This window comes from Curcuma longa, chromosome 11, assembly GCF_044706935.1.
Source record: "Curcuma longa cultivar G26 ecotype Majalengka, Jawa Barat chromosome 11, ITB_CL_G26_1.1, whole genome shotgun sequence".
NCBI lineage: Eukaryota > Viridiplantae > Streptophyta > Magnoliopsida > Zingiberales > Zingiberaceae > Curcuma > Curcuma longa.
Window position 1 is genome coordinate 2,538,371 of NC_133871.1, and position 21,963 is coordinate 2,560,333.

The 21,963-nt window shown below is 35.8% G+C and overlaps 2 protein-coding genes across 3 annotated transcripts in view; both read left to right on the top strand.

Annotated features, from left to right (window-relative positions):
• Nucleotides 1-3,565, top strand: part of LOC141840506 (DNA mismatch repair protein MLH3-like) — a gene marked incomplete at its 5' end in the record, with an annotated part of 13,050 nt that extends 9,485 nt beyond the window's left edge. Inside the window, 5 exon segments of one of the 2 annotated variants that reach the window (XM_074728507.1) lie at nt 783-831; nt 1,740-1,799; nt 2,843-2,915; nt 3,099-3,184; nt 3,254-3,565. In XM_074728507.1, the coding sequence (XP_074584608.1) occupies nt 783-831; nt 1,740-1,799; nt 2,843-2,915; nt 3,099-3,184; nt 3,254-3,439 (454 nt within the window). 2 annotated transcript variants of the gene reach the window in all.
• A 1,899-nt stretch (nt 3,566-5,464) lies between these two features.
• On the top strand, nt 5,465-20,504 carry LOC141840087 (uncharacterized). The gene is given in 29 exon segments (XM_074727980.1): nt 5,465-5,831; nt 5,914-5,992; nt 6,085-6,160; nt 6,316-6,355; nt 6,358-6,379; nt 6,474-6,518; nt 6,598-6,698; nt 6,772-6,913; nt 7,101-7,162; nt 7,281-7,360; nt 7,436-7,506; nt 8,732-8,819; nt 8,909-8,981; nt 9,061-9,156; nt 9,454-9,562; nt 14,179-14,272; nt 14,348-14,431; nt 14,509-14,665; nt 14,781-14,962; nt 15,238-15,282; nt 15,471-15,499; nt 15,574-15,695; nt 16,091-16,138; nt 17,520-17,644; nt 17,822-18,165; nt 18,251-19,124; nt 19,209-19,265; nt 19,923-20,042; nt 20,113-20,504. Coding segments are annotated over 29 exon segments (3,960 nt in total). The 3' UTR covers nt 20,341-20,504.
• The last annotated feature ends 1,459 nt before the right edge of the window (nt 20,505-21,963 follow it).

Genomic DNA, 21,963 nt, shown 5'->3' on the forward strand with positions numbered 1-21,963 from the left:
AGTAATGTAATCGGTGGCCCCGGAATCGAGAACCGATGGACTCAAAGAATGAGATATGCCAGCAAAGGAATTACCAGTGAGTGCAATGACAGCAGGTGAATCAGAAGCCTGATCCTTATACCATTTCAGAAAGTCGTCATAGGAAGGTGGGGCCAGATTTGGTGGAACTGTGAGCTTAAAATTGAAAGAGTGACAGAACTCTAGACGATCTACGCAGCACGGGGAGGTCGACCATGTAGACTCTAACATTTATCAATCGTGTGTCCTAGTCGGTAGCAATGATCACACCAAGGACGTCCTTTGCCACCCTTATGAGGTAGAGGTCTGTTGTTTCTAGAGACCAAAGTTGATGAGTCAACATGATTGGAAGAAAGCAACGCTAAGACTTTGGCAGAGACATTAAGTGTAACCGCTGTAGGTATTGTCCATGGTAGCCTCTGTGGGGCTACCCAAGATCTGATCACGAACATGAGAATAATCTGTGGGCAAACCATATAAAACCAGAGACAAAAAATTTATTCCAATTTTCAAGCTCTGCACAGGAGTGGCCGCAGGTGGAAGCAGTTCATTGAAGCCACAAAGAAGGCTAGAACATCGAACTCAGATAAGTTGCTTTCTTCTGATCCTCATTCTTGTTTTGTGTAACTTTGTTGCAACAGCAAATTACATATTCTCGTTGTAACTATATCATGTTTTTTAATAGCATTTTTGTCCATTGACCCTAAGTTTGGTGTCATATATTTATGCATATATGGACTAAATAGCCTATTTTGTTTTTTCAGGAACCTGAACCATTTTAAAAGAAACCAATGTGGTGTTACTCTTGTTGCCGTGAGTAGCCTTGCTCTTTTAGTGCAAACAAATCAAATATATAATTCCAAGTAATTGCATGTATAATTATAGATTCTTTGTACACATGCCTGGCTTGTTTCTTCTGATGTATACCTTGATATCAATGGTTTTTATGTAATGATACATCAATTATTAGTGAATTTGTTCTTGTTTGTAACAAATTGTTGATGCTAAATTGTTCGTTTAATATTATTAGCAATCTCAAGTTATGCCAGTCGATATGCATTTTGATATTTAACTTTGTCCGTCTGTCTTATTTAGTGTTGAATTAGAGTTAGCCAAACCACAGGGAAATGTTGCATTACTGTTGATAGTGACAGAGAAGTGTTTTATTACTGTGGATATGATAACCAGATACTTCTTGCTTATGGTTTTGTCCTTTATTATCATATGAGATTTATGGTGTCTCCACTCTATACAAACATCAAAATAGATGAAATGAATCCTGCAAGACGTCGGAAGACCTTTTTAGTCTCTGGTCCTTATTGTATTAGTTCAGGGAGTTCACCTCTGTTGGAGCAAATGGATAAGCTTTGACATTAGATTCTTTCCTCCTACAAATCACATAGGAATCTCAATCTAAGCAATCATGTTGAAAATCTTTATTATCCTCAAGTGTAACAAACGTTCGGTTAGCTTAGATCTCGATACTTGAGTGGAAATTGAGTATTGATTGACAAGATGATGTAGCTTTGCTGAAAATTAGTCTTTTAGGACTTTCCAATGCCATTACACTTTTAGTTGGCTTTATGTTTTGTCTTGATTATTATGAATCCTTTTGAGTCAAATTTTTTACTTCAATACACTTTTCATAAGATTGGTATGCTACCTTTGACTATTTTGTCTATTCTCTCCCAAATAATTGTCATTCTCAAATTGTCATGCAGGTGCCTTGTATCTTAGGTATTAATTTGACCGACAAGGATCTTCTTGAGTATATCGAGCAGGTATTACTGATTCTTTTTCTAGATCTTTGTATTTTCCAAGTTGGATTCATCACACTTTTCTGAGGCTGCTTTTCATGTTTATTCTCATTTCTCTTGCTAATCAGAATGAAATTGTCTTGTATGGTATGTTTTTTGGGTCCATAATCAGCTGAAGCAGTTCTCCCTCCTGACTTATTCTCGTCTTTCTCCCATCAATGCAAGTTAACCTTCACGACCAAATTCTTAAACAAGTAACCATTACCTTGTAGTTTACTACACTAATTTAGCTACTTGAGAGAGTTGATAGTGTTCTGTGAATGAATCAGAAAGATATATTGATCATAATCAAAATTATGTTTCTGTCCAAAATGCTATTTGAACTTGGAAATCGAAGAAATCATTTCCATGGACCATGGCTAAACAACCTGTTGTTGAGTCACTAAGCTACCAGTGAATTGTATTGGACAGGGACTAATGTCTCCATACCATGTATATATAAACCATTTGCTGATATAATCCGAGTCCTGCTGCCTAGACAAACCTAGGTCATTTGTTTGATGATCGGATGGACCTGTCCTCCCCTGTTTTCGGAATATTACTAGAACCTGTTTTCATGATGTTGAGGTTTGATTTACCTATGTGGAAAAGGAGACGAAAATGGTCACAAAATCGCCATGCCCCATACAAGTCATTTTACATTTTTATGGCACCTCCCCTCCCTATTCCCTTGCTAACTTTTCACCCAAGTAACTCCTGCCTAATAATAGTTCGGTAAAACACGTAAATATGCTCCACTAGATCGTTAATGTACAGCTTTATGTTACGGAATTGTATATATCTATAATCTCATTCTTTAATAAACTGATACATAGGTTCGACAAATTATCAACAAATAGGAGAATGGTTAAGTTTGTTACTTTTAATATAACATTATCCTGAATATCCTAGAATGCCAAATGTAGAAGGCTGCCACCAAATTTACTCTTTTTTGTTTTTGTTTCCCATGCGAAAGTATTATTGTATATTGGTAGTCCAATCTTCTTTTTCAATGTTTATATTACTAGCTTGTCGAGACTGATGGATCATCAAGTCTTCCGCCTTCTGTTCTTCGGATTCTTAATTCCAAAGCTTGCAGAGGTATGCTTGTTTCTCTTTCCTTATTTTGAAGGTTAGAATTTGATATTCTTTGATTCAAGTTTCAAAAATAGATTCTTGCATAGTACTGCTGCATATTGTTTGGATGTGGTTATCCACAAAAGCATTTTTATTGGCATTGTTCTCAGTTGTCTCGCTTTTCCGACTGAAAGTTCTTTTCTCTAGGCGCGATTATGTTTGGTGATTCTTTGTTACCCTCAGAGTGTTCTTTAATCGTTGAAGAGCTAAAAGCAACATCCCTATGTTTTCAGGTAAAACTAGTGGCTTGTATGATTTACCTGGAAGGTTTTCATTTTTTTCCCTCTCTAATAATCTTTCAGTGTGCTCATGGAAGGCCAACAACGGTCCCTCTTCTGAACATCTCGGCGCTCCATGATCAGTTGGAGAAGCTTAAACTCAACAAAGGGGGCTCAAATGAGGCATGGCATGGACTCCACCATCATCCCCGGAGCATTCATCATGCACAAAAGCTTCTAGACTCCGGTAAGAGGTTTTGCAGTGGATGATAAGTTTGCCCACCAGTGTTCGAGTTATCTTCGATATGTTGTCAATAAACACCATTTTTCAATGTTACGATTCACAATAATGATCCTTGAGCTGTTTCGATGTGAGAATCACTCATTTGCAATTGCTAATAATGATATATGTTAGTTTCAGTCGGGACATGGTTGTGTTGGTTAGTGCCGGACAGACTTGTTGAAGTGAGTAAGAGTCGAATTTTGACAAAGTCTAAGGCAATGCTCTCTCAATTGCAGCTTCTTGATTTGTCTCATCATAAATAATCATGTGATTGATCATGTGGGTTGTTGGGATGACGGATTCCACTTTTTACTGAAATATACAAAGTTTAATTCATTGATCGACGAACACTATTAGAGGTCTCAATCAGGTCTGCTCGTCACCAGCTTGGCTCGGCATGATTTGTGTCATGCTCGACGTCATCCTAGTTCAATCGCAACCAAAGTCTAATCAGGCTGAGCTGGATCTACATGACCTGAGTCTAATCGGGCTGAGGCCGATCTAACATGGCCATGTTTGCAATTTGTTGCTGATGCAGGTTGTTGAATATCATGGGGTTGAGCATGTTTCGATATAGTAGTTCGATTAAGAACAAAAGTAAATTGAAATGTTTTTATTTTGAAAAACTAAATTCAAAGCAAATTCAAACCTTTTCAGATTGAAAACAAATTGAATTAAACTTGACGATTTAATTTTATTTTAAGTTCCTTTTAATTCAAAGTTTTTGAAAATTTTTATAATCAACAAGACAATAACAATGATAAACATACTAACTAACATATTAACTTAGCTATATATTTGTATATGCAGGTTTATATATAATTTTAATGGCTTGATTTTAAATGAAATTGATAGATTAAGCTATTAATCAAACCCAAACTAATAAATTAAAATTTGAAATTTTGACTTATTATTTTGATTCGATTAGGTATATATATATATATATATTCATATATTTAAATTACCCATTGTTATTATTTAGATAGAAAATTAAAAGGGTATCTTCGATTATCCATATGGTTAAAGAACATTTCTTTTTTAAAACTAATCGAAAAAGTACTTCATCTAGAAGTAAAGCTACTCCACTAAAGATATTGTTACAATTATATATTATGATTTATTCATTTAAATTACTCATAGTTATTATTTAGGTAGAAAATTAAAAAGGCGGCCCTTAAATGTTCATATTGTCAACACACAATGTTCCTCTTTCAAAAAATTTTCAAAAGTGCCCCTATAATTTTATATCTAAAATATCTTCTGCACTCGATCTTAAAACAGTTCGATCAAGACATATTGTTCTAAGAGTGTTTAATAGTTTAGGTATTAAATTATGAATAAAATATTATTAAATAAAATTTAAAAGAGAAATATCTTTTCAATATATATAGATAAAAGGGCTCCCTTTTAATTTTCTGCCTTATCTACCATGAGGAGATGAAGGGATAAAACGATAATAGTCAAGGCTAGTTCAATAATACTCATAAATGTGTGAAAGGTCCTTAGGGCTATGGTGCTGTGGTAGAACATCTAGATTGTTACCCAGGTACCCGTGTTCAATCCCCAACTACGACATATTTGTAGAAATTTTCCTCTAAATGGAGATAACAATCAAAGGATGTTGGCAATTTGGGTTGGCCGCTACGTGCGCTTCTCGATTTACCTGGTGGTTGGTGGGAAAACTTCTATAGGACAGGACCCGTCACCCCGGACCAGTCATCCCCAGGGATTGAGTCAATACGACTAACTGGGATTATCATATAAATATGTGAAGGGCCAAACGTTATTAGCCAAACTATATGGGGCATTTCGAAAAGTAAAACAGTAGACTAATTATTTTCTTTTTATAAAAAATCAGCAAAAAAGCCGCAAATTTGAAAAGGGATAGAGCTAGCTCCCGCGGTCCCGCTCCAATCCCTTTATTCTTCACTGAGTTGACTTATAATCGCTCTCCATTGCCTTCTCTTCCAGATCGTCGAGAAATCGGAGCCGGCCTCGAAGGGGATCGGGCCATGGCCGCCTCGCCGGAGCCCCTCCAAAACCCTAACGCCGGCAAGGCCCGCCCCGGTTCCTACCAGATCGAAGGCGTCCCCGTCGAGTTCCCTTACAGACCCTACGGCTCCCAGCTCGCCTTCATGGGCCGCGTCATCCACACCCTCGACCGCGCCCGTCGCCAGGGCCGCTGCCACGCCCTCCTCGAGTCCCCCACCGGCACCGGCAAGTCCCTCTCCCTCCTCTGCTCCTCCCTCGCCTGGCAGCGCCACCAGACCAGCCGATTCTTCTCCGGGTACGCCGCTCCGTCCCAGGGCCCCCTGCCGCCGCCCACCTCTGATCGCCTTGTACATGGCGGCGGATTCATCCCCGAGACACAGCCTTCTAGTAAGGAAGAACTAGCGTTTTACTTCGTTTTGTCGCTATCAAAGATCTAAGGCTTCGCTGATCCTTTCTCGACGAATTCTAGATGACGCTGAACAATCTTCAACGCCAGCAAGTGCTAAATCTCAGAGAAGACAGGCGTCGCCTAAAATATACTATGCCTCGTGAGTGATATACAGTCGATGCAATGATTAGAGAAAACATGGCTGTTCCTAGAATAAGATTTTTGATTGATGTTTCTGATTGGCATATGAAGGAGGACTCACTCGCAGATAAGTCAGGTGATTCGTGAATACAGGAAGACATCTTATCGAGTGCCAATGGCAGTGCTGGTTAGTGAATTTGCATGTGTTTGAACATATAATGTTTTTAATACATATCGAGCAAAGTTCTTTGCGTCAATTATCACCTGTGGGATTTAATCTCTGGTTTCTATGCTTTAATTTCTCTATATGTAATATTTTATCTATTTAACCTTTGGCATCAGGCTTCACGAAAACACTATTGCACCAACAAGTATGTGTGCACTAGGCAAATTTGGATGAAGAATGGTAGGCTCTTAATGATCCAGGGAGCCACTCTAACTATTCTCTACATTATATTTTCTATTTTTTTTGTTTTGAATCCCCTCTTGTTTTGCTTTAGTAAATTGCTTCTGAAGGATGAAGCACTGGGATGCTCTGAATTTAAGTGAGTTTTTGTTTCTTAACGTATCATGCATTGCAATTCTTTAGTAATCCCTTTAATTTAACTTGTCCATCTACATCAGAAATGTAAATAAAGTTAAAAGTCATCCTTCACTTCAGAAAGGTGGCTGTTATGAGGTTCATGATATTGAAGATCTTGTAAAAGTTGGGAAAAGTGTAAAAGGTCTGTTGCCTTACTTTTATCTATGAATGAGGTAAATTGATTCTAATATTTTTCTTTTCTGTGTTTGTTGTAGGTTGTTCATATTTTGCTGCACAAACGTTAGCAGAGGAAGCTCAGCTAGTTTTCTGTCCTTACAATTACATAGTTAATCCTGTAGTTCGCAGAGCCATGGATATAGACTTAAAAGGAGCCATTGTGATTCTAGATGAGGCGCAGTATGCTCTTCAGACTTGTCTAGTTTATAGTTGTATCTTGCTTCTTGCATTATTAACAAGTTTATGTCTGCGCCCGACCTAAAAGTTCAAACATTTACCTATATCACAAATTTCCAGATTCCAGTAGTGATCTATAAGCTGCACCTGTAAGTTTTAATCTAATTCCCTTGTGGTTTACTCTTTATAGCAACATAGAGGACATTGCACGTGATTCCGGAAGTCTAGATGTGGAAGAAGATGTACTTTTAGGTAAGCCATGCTTTGCGATACTTCCATAGTCATACAAAAAATTGAAAGCTACAAGTTTTGACTTGCCTTTATTATAAATGCTACATTTAATTTCATTGTCTGTCCTCGTAAATCCTAGCATTACAAGACGAACTAGAACAATTATGCATGGCTGGCAATGATGCTGCAATATACCAACCACTGTATGACATGATTCAGGTACTTATCGTGTGAATATAATCTTCCTAATCTAGTTAGTTCTTTGACCAAGAGAAAGTTCTCTCCGATATACAGGGAATAATAAGTTGGATAGGTGAGAGGAAGATGGGTTTGCAACAATGTGAATTTGAGCACTACTCTTCGTTGTAAGTACATTCTAGCTGGAACTTGTTAATGCTTTGGATTTCTGGTTATTGAATTTGAGCACAGTGCCTCAATTCAGATATAATCATTTATTCCCTTAATTCCATATGCAACTAGATTAGATAATCTATGAGAAAAAAATCTATATTGGTGGCTTCAAATCCAGATCGTGAAATTCTAACTGAAGCATAGATACAAGAAAGTCTGTGGAATTGTACACCATTGTTTCATTCAAACCACCATAGGATAAGCTAAGCAGATCATTTCCCTCACCTTCTTATTTGCCATATACAAGTCTAAGCTACTTCTACTTTTATTTTGGTGAAAGAAGCTAATAATCCTAGTAATTAAAACCAAACTGGTATATAACTTGTATCAAACCTACAAAGTTAAAAACTATGAACTAGTGAAATGAATCAACTCAATAGGAAAGTTATGAGATAATTAACTTATTAACAACACCAAAAACCCACGCAAGAATTAGTACAATTAGATAAAAGAATCACAATCGAACATAAAAAATATGTTTGATTTATAATTTATCTAATGCCATATATATCCTTTGTATTTTAGTTATGAAAAAAACATTTTTAGATAAATAACAAAAATGTCTGCTTTCTTTAAAACTTTTTCGTTCATTTTTAAAAACCATGCTAATAATCTTCTAATAGTTCTAGAAATTTTTTGTAAATCATTTTTGTGTTGCTGACTTTTTACTGTCCCAACCTTACATGCTATGACTGTAAGAGTACGAAGGTATATGATGTGAACCATCATTTTGATAATGGAGCTTCATTGTATGGAATTTAATTGTTTAGAAGTTTGATCATTGAGTCACAAAGATTTGCTTAACAACCCAAGATTGTATGACATTTGATGATCATTGTACTAGCATGCATATAAATTTCTCCCGTGTTAATTTTGTACATTAAGTTTATGACCATGTTGTGACATGCTATGGAAATTTTTACTACATCGACCATGTTGATCACTTTGATTTTTTTTTGTTGATTCTTTAAAAATGAAAGTCTGATTAGGGCAGGATTTTTTCATGGAAGTGCATAATGTTGGGTTTGAATATGAAGCCTTCTGCTAACGTTCTATTGCTTCAAACACTGTTAGTAGCATATTGATGTGTCATTTCCTTAAGTTGATAAATGTTTCTGCTCTATAACATTAGCTAGCTAGTTTTTTTTATTTGCACTTGAATCATTTTGATTCTCACAGCTGGACTGCTGATGAGGCCATAACTGAGCTCCAACATGCTGGAATCACACAACAATGTTTCCCAATCTTGCAAGAATGTGCAACGAAGGTGCTTTTATGTTAACTAGTCTGTGCTCTATATCTTAGTTGTCATTCAAACTTAGCTGCACCATTTATATGATATCATTGTTGCCCTAGGCAATTAAAGCTGCCTCAGATGCAGAGTCTGTTAAAAGTTATTTAAGCAGCATGTCAGCAATTGCATTGGAGGGTAATGTATCCTGCCTTTTTATATATATTTGCTCCAAATAAAAGCATGCGATCTTCAGAATTTTCTCTATAACATGCAGGTCTATTTTCCTCGCTTACTTATCTCTTCTCAGGAGATGGTACTAATGCAACTGATTATCAGCTAGGCTTGCAGCGATATGTTAAAAGAGATGACAGTGAGTAATATATAAAATGTGATGCTTGCCCTATGAAATTAATACATATAATAGTTTTGGTGAAATAAAATCAAAATGATAGCAAACCAATAGTAGTTTCTTCAGATTCTAGCAAAATGACCAATTATCTCTCACAGGATCCACCATTAACCTTTGAAAATCTAGGCAATTTGCTGAGCACATCTAGGGCTATTTACTAAACCAGCTATTCAGATTAACTGATGCTAAGTAGCACTGATCATACTCTATTAATTTACTGCAGTTTTAATTTGGTAATAGCTGTTGAAACGTTGTCAGGTTATGCTGCGAGTGACTGGATCTGCAAATTGAGCTTGTGGTGTCTAAATCCTGCTCTTGTCTTTAGAGAGATTGCAAATCTTTCTCTTTCAGTTATCCTTACATCAGGGTACATGCTATTTAATTATATTGTTTTACTCTGCATCAAAACAGCCTAACTATTCTATGTTATCAGCAAATTTTTACACCTCTAATTATGCTGTAGATATTCCATTTCTGGCTATTTATATACCCTGTTTGTATGAATTATGCCTGTTTTCATGGTTTTCCTTGGAAGTCAGAACCGGACTATGTGACCTAGATGTAATAGGTTCGAATTTCAAAAATAGCCTCTTGCAAAATAGAGTAAGTGATGCAAAAGGATCCGAAGATTTTTATTACTATTTTTGATAATTTTTATTTTTAGTAATTTTCAAGATTTTTAGTATTTATAGTAGGTTTGAAAATTTTTATTTGTTTATATTTTAGGATTTTAAGTCTATTTAGGATTTCGAATCTGTTAAAAAGTTTTCTTTTCTGTTAGAATTTCTTTTATTTCTTTATATGTTACGCCCTGCACGAACTAGGCTTGCTGCGACTCTAGCTTCGCTCGCCGTGCGTGAATTGTAACAATGTCATAGCAAAACACCGAGTAAAATTAAATAATCTGACTACATGCATACCTCTGGAACAACTCCACTAATGTTATATATATATCTCAACAATTAACCTGAGATCAAAGAAAAGGGAGAGTGAGCACAAAGTACAAAGTGGAGATACGATAGACGTGCATGAAAATAGTATTAAAGAGGCAATAACATCATTTATCATTTATCTTTTTCCATATCATTCGTCTTTTATTCCCTTCTTAATTAATATCATCAGTTCACCTTATTTTCTCATTTGCTAACATTTTGTCCCTTTTTGTCTTATTGGTGAACGACATACCATATACTCATTCAGAATGCGTCGTTTAAGGAAAGGTGCACGACTTGCATTCCCCCTAATACAAACACATCATGTTTAAATGAAAAATATCAAAGTGAACAACCTGCAACCCACTTGGAAATGATGCATCATATAGCCTAGTGAACGAATTACAATTCACTCATAGCGAAATTGCATCGTAAGTATATATATATATATATATATATATATATATATATATATATAGGGTGAATGACTTGCAATCCACCCGAAAAATACCTCATATAAAAAAAATATGATGAACGACTTGCAATCCATCTCGTGAGGTGCCTCACATAAGAATAAGGTGAACAACCTGCAATCCACCCCGTGAGGAAAAATTTATCTCCAGTTGGTCAAAGTTTATGCACGCGCAGAAAGACTTGGAAGCTATTTTCAAACTGCGGAGTCAAGAGCTCTATATTTATACAGAAATATTTTCTTATTACTATGATATAATTAATCTCATATCTTTTATAATTAATAGAACTGAAGTTTCATAACACGAGAGTTACATTCACTTCTTTAGTAACTTGGTTGAGAAGTTATATAACTTCTTACGAACACCAAGCCAAAGCTTTCTCTCGTATTATTCAATTTTTGATAATAATATCCGTTATATTATTTATTCACTTCAAATTCTCATGAGGTTTGAATTCTCTTTTAGGAAATTATCTTAAATTCCCCATATCTCTCAATTGCCTAATATAAATGACATTGATCAATTTTGATATGATGTAAAAATTTGATAAACAACACTTATAAAAGGACAAACAAGTATAAAGATATGATCAGACAAATAGAAGTATATACGAGCATGTAATTTATTTTTCTTCTACCAGATAGAATATAAACCTTAAATAATTCATCATCAATATTTTTTATTCCATACCTAATTAACATTGATGAGGTCATTCTTGTTTTCTAACCGATCGATGTATACCCATGGTAGTAATTACCAATTGAAATAAAATCTTAATAAAAACAACAACAAGCATCGTACATTACATATAATGGATTTATGACATACAAAATGAAGGAAAATCCAAGCTATGGAATTCTTAATTGTTGTGAAGTGACAAACCAAAAAAAAAAAAAAATCAAGCAGAAAGAAAGGGATCCAGATTATTATCTCTTAATGCGTATATTTAATCATGCACGAAGGAAATCAAAAGGAGTCAAGCAAGAATACTCCACCTCAATTAAATATCCACTCACGCTTGATGTTGTGAAATGTTGGCAGTGCTGCAATGACGACGACGACGATGACAGAGAGCAAGGACGGCGATGGCGGTGGCGACGACGATAGGGAGCAAGGACGACAACGGCGGTGGCATCGACGATAGGGAGCAAGGATGGCGGCAGCGGTGGAGTGAGGAGTTTGAGGGTGAGATCGTTTTTGGAGAGATTAGGGTTTAGAGTTAGAGAGGTTTTAAAGGAAAAAATTGCATTTTTACATAAAGATCCAACAAGTTTTAAAATTTATGACTAAGCCCTTTTTAATTATTTCAAGATATAACATTACAAATTAGGATTTTAGGTCTATATAAGCATCTTGTTAGTTGATGTATGTTTAAGAGGAAATTTTTGGTTTAATAATATTTTCGGCAGTGCCGTTTATTTTTCTATCTCCTGATATTCTTTCGAATTAATAGGTTTTAGAAGATTAATTTTTGACGATCGCAGTCGATCAACGAAATTAATATTGCCTGCAGGATAATCACTATCCCGCCCAGCGTCAGTTGTTATCAGAGCTCTCAAATCTGATAGATCGTCGTTATGGTCGTGATCGTGGTCGTAACAGGCAGGTTTCGGCTGAAGAAGACTCGCCCTGTGATCGTAGTACCTGTGACGAGATATTTTAATATCTACAGAGATAAGTCACGAAGTTATTCTAGCTCTAGTGGCGCAAAATCGTAAACGTCGTAAGTTCCTTTATTCTCATTTTGAAAAATCCTTAATTTTCAATCGAAGAGAGATATCGAAGTGCAAGTTTGGTTTTGAGGGATTCGGGATCAACCGCTCTGCCACCTTCAACTTCGAGAGAACACCAACTTCGCAATGTCTTTACATCCCCCTTTGCTCTTATGATGGCGAAGACAATCATGAAGATGTGGACCTTGACAATATCAATACAACTAGTTCTACTCTTCTGATCGTCCAATCATAGGTGGCGACGGAGATGATGATAAAATCGAAATATTTGATGATCTAGTTTATGATGATGATGAAGAGGAGAAAGACTCTGACGAAGAGGAGATAGACCTAGACGAAGTATTGATCGAATACCAGAAATCCACTTTGTCTGACGACGATCAGCAATCTGGTTTATCTATCGACGAAATCCCAGTTTCCATTGTCTCGTCTTGCATTGACTCAGCGCCCCAATTTATTCAATATAACGAAGACGAGACCGAGTAAACTGACGAACCAATATATGACGAGTTGTTTTATGATGATGATCATGAAACTTTAGTCGTCTGCAAAAGTTTACTGACTTCTAAGGACGATTCAAAAGATGATTGGAGTCTTAAAGACATGCCTTTATCAATCATGATGGACACAACTGCTTCTACATTAGATGCAACACAAACGAGACTGTTAGCTATGCGTGTTGCTCCTATTTAAATAAATCAAGGATAAGTACATTGGCTCCACAACCTCAATCTACACAATATCTAGGAGATTGTGCCCTTGGATATGATCTATATTCATCCAACAATAACAACTTCGGCATTGATCAACATAAAAGTCTCATTTTGCATGAAACCATTCTTGTAAAGAAGAGCTATTAGGAGAAATATTCTAAAAAACGTGGAAAGACATGAGTATGAAAGCTGAAGAGCCTCAACATGGAGATTGATGCTACCTCGAAGTACATGGAACCGATGGAGAAGTATTGAGAGATAAGAAGATGGATAAGAGCAACACCCACGATATCTTACTCGTCAACGGATCAACGAGGATTTTCAGTGTCCAACAATTACTAGTAGATTTGTTGAGTTGATGTCAGATGATTTTTCTCCTGGACTACCACCTGATACTATTCTAAACTCGAGGACGAGTTCTTTCAACTTGGGACGACTGATATAGGAGGATCTTTAGATTTTTATTACTATTTTGATAAATTTTATTTTTAGTAATTTCCAAGATTTTTAGTATTTAAAGTAGTTTTGAAAATTTTTAATTTTTTTATATTTTAGGATTTTAAGTCCATTTAGTATTTTTAGAATTTCGAATCTGTTAAGAATTTTTTCTTTTTGTTAGGATTTCTTTTATTTCTTTACAAATTAGAGTTTTAGATCTATATCATCTTGTTAATTGATGTTTAAGAAGAAATTTTTAATTTAATAATATTTTTTACAGTACCGTTTATTTTTCTATCTATTGGTATTTTTCCTAATTAACATATTTTAGAAGATTGATTTCCGACGATTGCAATCGATCAACAAAATCAATATTGTCTGCAGGATAATCACTATCTTGTCCGGCGTCAGTAAGGTTATGTATAATAGACTCTTCTTCGGGATTCCGCATTGATGGAAATTTCGTACACTGTATTGTCCTTTTAACTGATCTACGCTAAAAGACTATCTTTAGAAACTGAAATTTAAAAATATGACATCTTCTCAAAATCCCATTGGATCCAGAGTATTCTTTTCTTGTTTTTTTTTTCTTGAAATGAAACTTATCGGAACACTTACTGAGTGCACTAGATTTACCCAAATGATGGCATTCCATTTACAATCGTCTCATTTCTTGCATGCTTTTTCTACACAGAACTCTATCCCCAATGGGCTCATTTGCATCTGAACTTGGAGTGCAATTTGAAGCTTGCATGGAAGCACCACATGTCATTGACCCGGAATCGCAGGTGCATTCTTGTTCTTTAATATTTTCAGTTCTTTGCTTCCAGTCTGTGACCGGTGTCACCTATTTTTGTCCAAAGCTTTGGGCTGCAGTTGTTTCCACTGGTCCTGGAAAATGTCGATTGAATGCCAGCTATAGAACTGCTGATGGATTTCCCTTCCAGGTAGTTTACTGGAACCAATTGTTAGTGTTCTCTTTAAACTGCAACTTGATGACATTTTAGCATGCTCTTAAATGAAGGATGAACTAGGAGTTACTTTGGAAGAAATATGCAAGATTGCACCAGGAGGAATTCTTGTTTTCTTTCCTAGCTACAAATTGTTGGAAAAACTTCGTCGTCGTTGGACTCAGACAGGTCAATGGTCTCGCTTGAATGCTGAAAAGACACTGTTTGTTGGTATGGTCTTGGCAAATTATGTATTTATAGTGTGCTTTTCCTCGTGTTATATGGTCTTGCTTAACATATTGTTAATTTTTATAATTTATTTGATGAGAGTACTTTTGCCTTATAGAGCCAAGAGGAGCCACGGATGAATTTGAATCTCTTCTTAGAGGTTATTATGATGCAATTCGTGGGAGTACACAAGTACTTCATGAGAAAAGTAGACTTGGTTTAAGGCAAACCATTTGCAGCAAGGTGTGCTCACAAAATACTCCAAGAGGAGCTGCTTTCCTTGCAGTTTGCCGAGGCAAGGTGTGTTCTTCTATGTGGCATTACAGGGACTTCTTGCTTTATTTATGTTGGGCCAAAGATTCTTCTTCTAGAAACTTTCTCTTCCAGTACCTATTATTATTTTCAAAGGATGTAATATAAAAATTTTGAAGGTGCTTTCCTTTATTTAGCTCAGTAACATGATTTTCATCATCTAAATAATTAATCGAAATTGCATGTAAATAGGAAGTCTAGATATTTTCACTTCTTTTTTAAATTATATCTCTGCTTGGTTAATTATTGGGTTTCTTCTGCAGGTATCAGAAGGGATTGACTTCTCGGATGAAAATGCTAGAGTAGTTGTATCCTTCACGTTGCATTCAGCTATGGATGATGTTTACTTATAGATTATAATGATCCACCTCCTTTGATATTATTACTAACTAACCACTTGGGATAGGCTTATTGTTATCTCGCCAAATAAATGCTTGTGTCAACATTTAATTTCTTATGTGATTTTCATACTTTATGTTCCATAACCAAAAAGTAGGTGGTGGTTGGTATCCCTTTTCCAAACAAGTAAGCACTGTGCGTCTCATTCCTAGATGCCTTGAATTATTCTTCCATCACACTAATTAATTCAAACAATTCAGGAATGACAATCAGGTTATGTTGAAGAAGAAGTATAACGATACACACAAATCAACAAAGCATCTCCTTAGTGGGAGTGAATGGTATTGCCACCAAGCATTCCGTGCTTTAAATCAAGCTGCAGGTAGACATCGCCTTTTGTCTCGGATTCGTTCTTAAGCTTTCGAAGTTACTGAACCATTTTCAAATACATTGGCAGTATTTCTGACTAGGGGGGATGACAAATAGATGCTCTCATACGCTCACAAATAGATGCTCTCATACGTTCATAAGTTGTCTGTTCTTAATCTATATTTATTGTTGAGTGTTCTAGTTTCTTATTAATTTACCATGACAAATAATTTTATGTATGATCTTAGTCATAAATCTCAGTTGTTATCCTTCAAATACAGAGTACTTTGGTCCAATTGGTACCCTTCATTATTGCTTTTATATATATATATATATATATGCCTGATTGGTTGTTTAGTTCACAGAAAAGACTGCATTGATGATAAGCTAAGTTCTTTCACTTTTTAGGTCGCTGCGTCAGGCACAGATTTGATTATGGAGCCATCATTTTTCTAGGTATGAGAATTCTACTCAGCATCCATTTCTTTCTCTACTAGAATTGAATGGCTATCAGCTTATCATAGCGAATGACAAGTTTTTTAAACAAAATGTATGACAAGCTCGATGAGAATATGGACAAAGGAATTTCATGCAAATAGCTGGATTCTAATAAATAGTATGATATCCTTGAGAGGTTTCTTGAAGGCTACATCAATTTCTGAGTTCCATTTATTGAAGATGCAGCAATTTCATTCAACTTGAATAAAACGACCCTAGCAAGACAACTTGCAATTATATCTTACAATCATGACTAATTTATAGCAAATGATGTACAGATCACTAGGTGCCGCTTCAGTACTGATTTATAGCTTCACACCTGTTTTTCATTTTGGTTGATGACTTTTTTCTGTATTCTTCTGTGGTGCAATGATAATTTTCAAACAGGTGAGACTGCTGTGTGGGTTGCTTGTGCATATAAGATCACTACTATCTGTTAAATACTTTCAGGCACGGTGCATTAGCATATTCCATGATCATGGCTCATGAGTGTCACTACCAGAAGAAAATTATCCTTTGCTGGAAACCACATAAACAATGCTATGTAGAATTGCAATTTAAGTTTTTTTTTTCATTCATTGCTGAAATTTGTAACATTATTTAACTTGTTTGCAGGTTTTGGTTCATAGTGCCTTAGCATGCTGGTTGCAATTTAAGTTTGTTTTTCATATCTGTCCTTCCTCTCTCTCTCTCTCTCTCTCTCTCTAATCAGTTTTGCCTCATTAATCCTAGAGTTAGATAGCCTTCTCTCTTAGTTCGCTTGTCGGATAAATCCAGAGCAAACTTATGCACACTTAGAAGCATATCTATAGGATATTCGTCCCATTTATGATTCAAATTTTGATTTTTTTATTGCTCTTCTAAGTGTTTTATCATTGCACCACACTAGTAGGGGCATATGTCTTTCCTTTCTAATCAGTAGGAAGGGTGGCAACCATGTCCCAGCTTAGATTTTGCTACAGATAGTATAATTTTGAGTAATGCTATTTTTGAGTTCAATAAAGAGATAAAATTCAGTTGGCCGTCTCCAAATAATTGAGATTAACATGGCTTCTTGTTATAATCGTCGTATTCACTTCGAGTCATCTCTATTTCTTTAAAAGGAAGAGGAGGGCTAATAGAAAAAGAGTTTACCAGTAAACTTATGGGTAAAGGAGCCATGGACTAAATGGCTTTCATACATTGAGTATTCATGCTTTGACAACTCGCATTCCCCTCCTTTTCTTTAAGCACTGTTTAAGATGAGATACTGGAAATACCTCATGGCCTTTTAGATTATATAAGCAAATCAGTATTTAAATAATGCTAACTAGGGGCTCACATTTGAATGTTCTTGTAGATGAGCGATTCAAGGAGGAGCGAAACCAAACTTACATTTCAAAGTGGTTGAAGAACTCAATCAAGTATTTCAATAGCTTCGACGAATCCCTAGTGGGGTTGCAGAACTTTTTTGAATCTGCTCAGGTATTTCAATGTGGGCATACACTTTATTTTTCTGCTAAGCATGAACTGCATTCTCAAGTTTGTACTCATTGTTTTTCGGCGGGAAAGTTTTGAATTATACATTTGCCAAAACAATAGGGTAAGCATACTCAAGCATTGCTATATTCCTAGCCTAACGTCTGCATTGTGTCTTAACAGAAGCGGTTTGGTCCTGCGAGTTGTCATTCAAGAGTTGATGATGTTTCTCTGATAGAAAAGGAACTTGATTTTAGCGAGCAGAAATCAAATTTGAACCAAGGGATTCAAGTGCAGAAAACAATGAAAGCCAAGGTCAACCCTCAGAATGCAAGAAAAATGAACAATCAGAATGGAGCAGTATCTGGAAAACTGACAAAATCATCCAGACTTGACAAGAAGGGTCCTTCTTCCTCGAAGGATCAAAGTCATAATGGAGTCGAAGCAACTAGTGAGACAATCATCAAATGCTTGAACCCTCCTGCTGATTTTGTTGATTTAAAATCCAGTACCACAATTCAGTTCCAGTAATTCAACTTGCTCACAAAGCTAGTTCTATAAACCCAATATTTTTATTCCTTGGTTCTCATGCTATCGTTTGAATTTATGCAGATGTTTGGAGGCCATTTCTGCTAAATCATGCAAAGCCAAATTTCACCAGCCTTTAGCCACTGCAAATTCAATTGTAAGCGACCACAATGCTGCTCACAAAAATTTTGAGGTCGAAATGATTCAGCAAACTGTAGGAAATTTTTCTCCCAAGACGATCTCTATCGGAAGCATATCTGACACTGCCAGCACGCCAAAGCATTCTCTGGAAGATATTAAAGAAACAGTTTATTGCAACCCCGAAATGCCCTTAAACATGAGTGTAAATTCATACGATCAGAAAGGGAGAAGAATAGATTTGCAAATGTCCGGTTGCAATCAGATCGACTGTCTTAGTTCTGATACTGACTCTTTCTGCCCAGTTGACTCTATCAGCAGCACATCAAGAGAAACTGATATGATACCTGAATCACCATGCCTGGATAACAGTTCAGTTAACCGACAACGAAAACCAAGGCAAGGAAAGCTCATCAGGAATGTGGCCGATACATTGACAAAGATGCTAGAATTAAGTTGTTTATTCTGCAAAAGCCCACTGGGGTTGCGTGAGAATGATTTCTTGTTGAACTGTTCATTGACTTCATCTTCCAAAGTGTATTTGGCATATGTTCTGAAGCATGGACCTCCAAAGGATAGTTGTTTCAATTGTCCTTCTACTGCACCAGAGAGAGATGTGCCTGTTGTAGTCTGCGATAGTTCATCAGTCGACCATCGCGTCTTTGACAATGGCTGCAAAGAAGTAGCTTCACATGGTATCTGGTCCGAAAAAGATAGTTGTGTATTCAAGTCTCTTATTTGCCCCTTCTGCACTGTGCCAACGTGCTTAGGGGTGCAGATCATTGCAGCAGACGCATCCAATAGTCACTTGCTGAACAAGGTAATGTCGATATGATAGTCTGTTACTCATAAGAGACTTCTTTTGCATCTAGACGAGCTAACTCATTCACTATTTTCCATGAAGGTCATATTTTTTGCAGATCATTTGGATATAAATGACCAACAAAAATCAGAGAAAAAGGTTGGTCAATCAATTTTCTTCATTTATTTTGGCTTTAATCAACGCAATTTGCAGTCATTTATTTTCTTCAATCCTAATGTTAGGTAGTGAAACTTGAACATTGATATTTTGAATCTATGTGCAAAAAATTTTATAGGTTTCAAAAGGTGAATTCATGGGGTTTATGGTCTAACTCTAGCATAGCACATGTGATATGTCAAAAGAAAGTATTTAGATAGAAAATCAAAAGAACATCCTTTTTTATCTATATCGGTCAAAAGAACACCCTCTCTTTTATTTAATACAATAATACTATTTTGTGTTCCACCTTGAAATTGTTTTGTACAAAACAACTTCAAGGGTTATTATTCAACCAGTTTATATTTTTGCGATTAGACCCGTTAAAAATGAAGAGGTATATTGGGAATGAGATAAAAAGTGAGGTGCCCTTTTATCATATTCATTACTTGAATAATTAAGCTACAAGTTACTAAATAGGCTAGTCTAAGATTTTAAATCAATATGATTTAGTAAACTCATGAAAACAAACTCATATAGAACTCGATATGTACTTAAGTAGTCTGAGAAGCATAACTCAAAACACATGGATTAGTAGGGAAAAACCAAAGACCACAATACTATTTCTCATTTGTTCTTTCGTTCTTTTTGGCTGTTTAGGATGTGACGCCTATTTGTCCAACTGTTCCTGGTAAAGAATCAGCACCACTTGAGATAGAGAAATATGGATATACTGCTACTCTGCCCGAGCCTGATCTCCCCAACACGAGAAAACTAAAGGTTTGCAGTTTTGAAATGTTTTGAAAGGTTTGCAATTTTGAATGGTTTGCAGTTTTGCAATTATTTGCAGGAGAGCACCTGTAAAAACAAAGCTGAAACGTCCATCAGATTGGCATCTCCTAGATCGACCGAGGTCCAGCTTAGCATTAAGCAGTTTTATCGTTCTACAAAAGCTGTGGCTCAAGATCATGAGAAGGGTTCATTCATAGACAGTTCACCATGCGGCAAAAGAGAGAAGCCAACTAACCTGGATAAGAACTTGCCAAAGTCTGTCAGGAGACGGCTCTTATTTGACTAGCTAATGCTTCTTTCTCCCTTTTGAATGCTTCTTCCGCATGCTTGTAAATCCCTTTTGATGAAACGATATTTTGATAGACCGATCAGGGATTAATCTATATACCAGCTTTGTCCTTTCTTTAGTACCTAAATAGGAAAACACATTTTGGGAAACGGCAAATCAGTGAAAATTTTCCTTGCATACTGAGGATTGGTAAAATTCACTTAATTTCCTTCTTCTGCTATTGCAGTTAAATATTTGATTGTTTAGCTGTGCTGCTGCTACAGGTTGTCTCTTACTTTTCTTACCATTGAAATCTGACAATTTTATAACATATCTTGGTCGCCTGTAACAGGGAATAGCTGATGGGCCTGAAAAAGAGAGGATACGACAGCAAGAATCAATGGCGCGAACAAAAAGGTCTGAGAATGGTAGTCTCTGGATTGTACACTAGCGTCTTCTCTCATGACGATTACATGTTCGATTGTGTCGACTAAAGCATAATGTTTGATTCTTTCAGATTCTTACCAGAGGAGCAAATCGTCAATAGTTCTGATCCAGTGAAATTGGCTACTTTGAAAAGTTTAGAATGAGGCGCCGAAGGCAAATAGTGAGCGGACTGATGGTAGAGATTCCTTTGTTTAGGAGGAGGTGAAGGAATGGGAGAAAAAGGATAAATAAGAAGGCGAAGAATTTTGATCTTTTTTAGGATGGAGTGAGTTGAGGAGAGGAAGAAGAGAGAAAAATAAATTTTACTTTTATATACTTATGACTCATAATAATTTTTTACATTTTGATTTGGGGATGTAAGAAAGAAAAATAAAAATTTAAAAATAATTTAATTTAATTTTAATTTTATTTTAAAATATTAATTTTTAAATTAACACACCTTTATGTAGTTTCTACTTTGTGATGTCGCTCCTCATACAATGCACATCGTCATTGCTTAATGTCCAACTGTTTATACTTCATGATGTTGATGTCAATTTTTATCGTAAATTTCTTCGAGGACAAAACTCAATAGGACAGTGACAGATAAACATAATCTTTTTCTTCTTCTCCTTTAAAGATGGAAATTTATAATTTTTTATTTGTCCTTAACGTGCGTTGTCTTTTTTAAAAAGTAAAAGTATTTTTGTAAATTTATATATTTAACTTTCATTCTTTTTTTCCTTTCAAATAAGATAATATATGTTATGGTAATGAATCTTCTATTCATTCTAAATAAGAAGAACATGAATCTTTTACTTCTCCTCTCTTCTTCTTTCTTTCCCTTCTTTTCCTTTTTATTAATGAACTTTCTTTCATCTCGTTCAAATAGAGCGTTAATGGAATTAGAGAACGCAATGATTTGCAAAATTATATGACTCGTGAAACAATGGTCATGGTGGCCGAAGTTAGAGGCGTCAAAAATGATCTTGATCCATCAATTCTCTCGATGGGTGATCTGTTGGGCAAGCCATAAGGCCTTTTCAATTTACTCAAGTGATTTATGAAAAACTTCAATGGGATGGATGGGACCTTATTAGCGAAACTATAAGGGCTATTTTGAAAAGTAATTAAAATACAGTAATTATTTTCTATTTCTTTTTTCTTTTTATAAAAAAATCAGCAAAATGAGACTTATAGAAGAAGAAAAGCGGC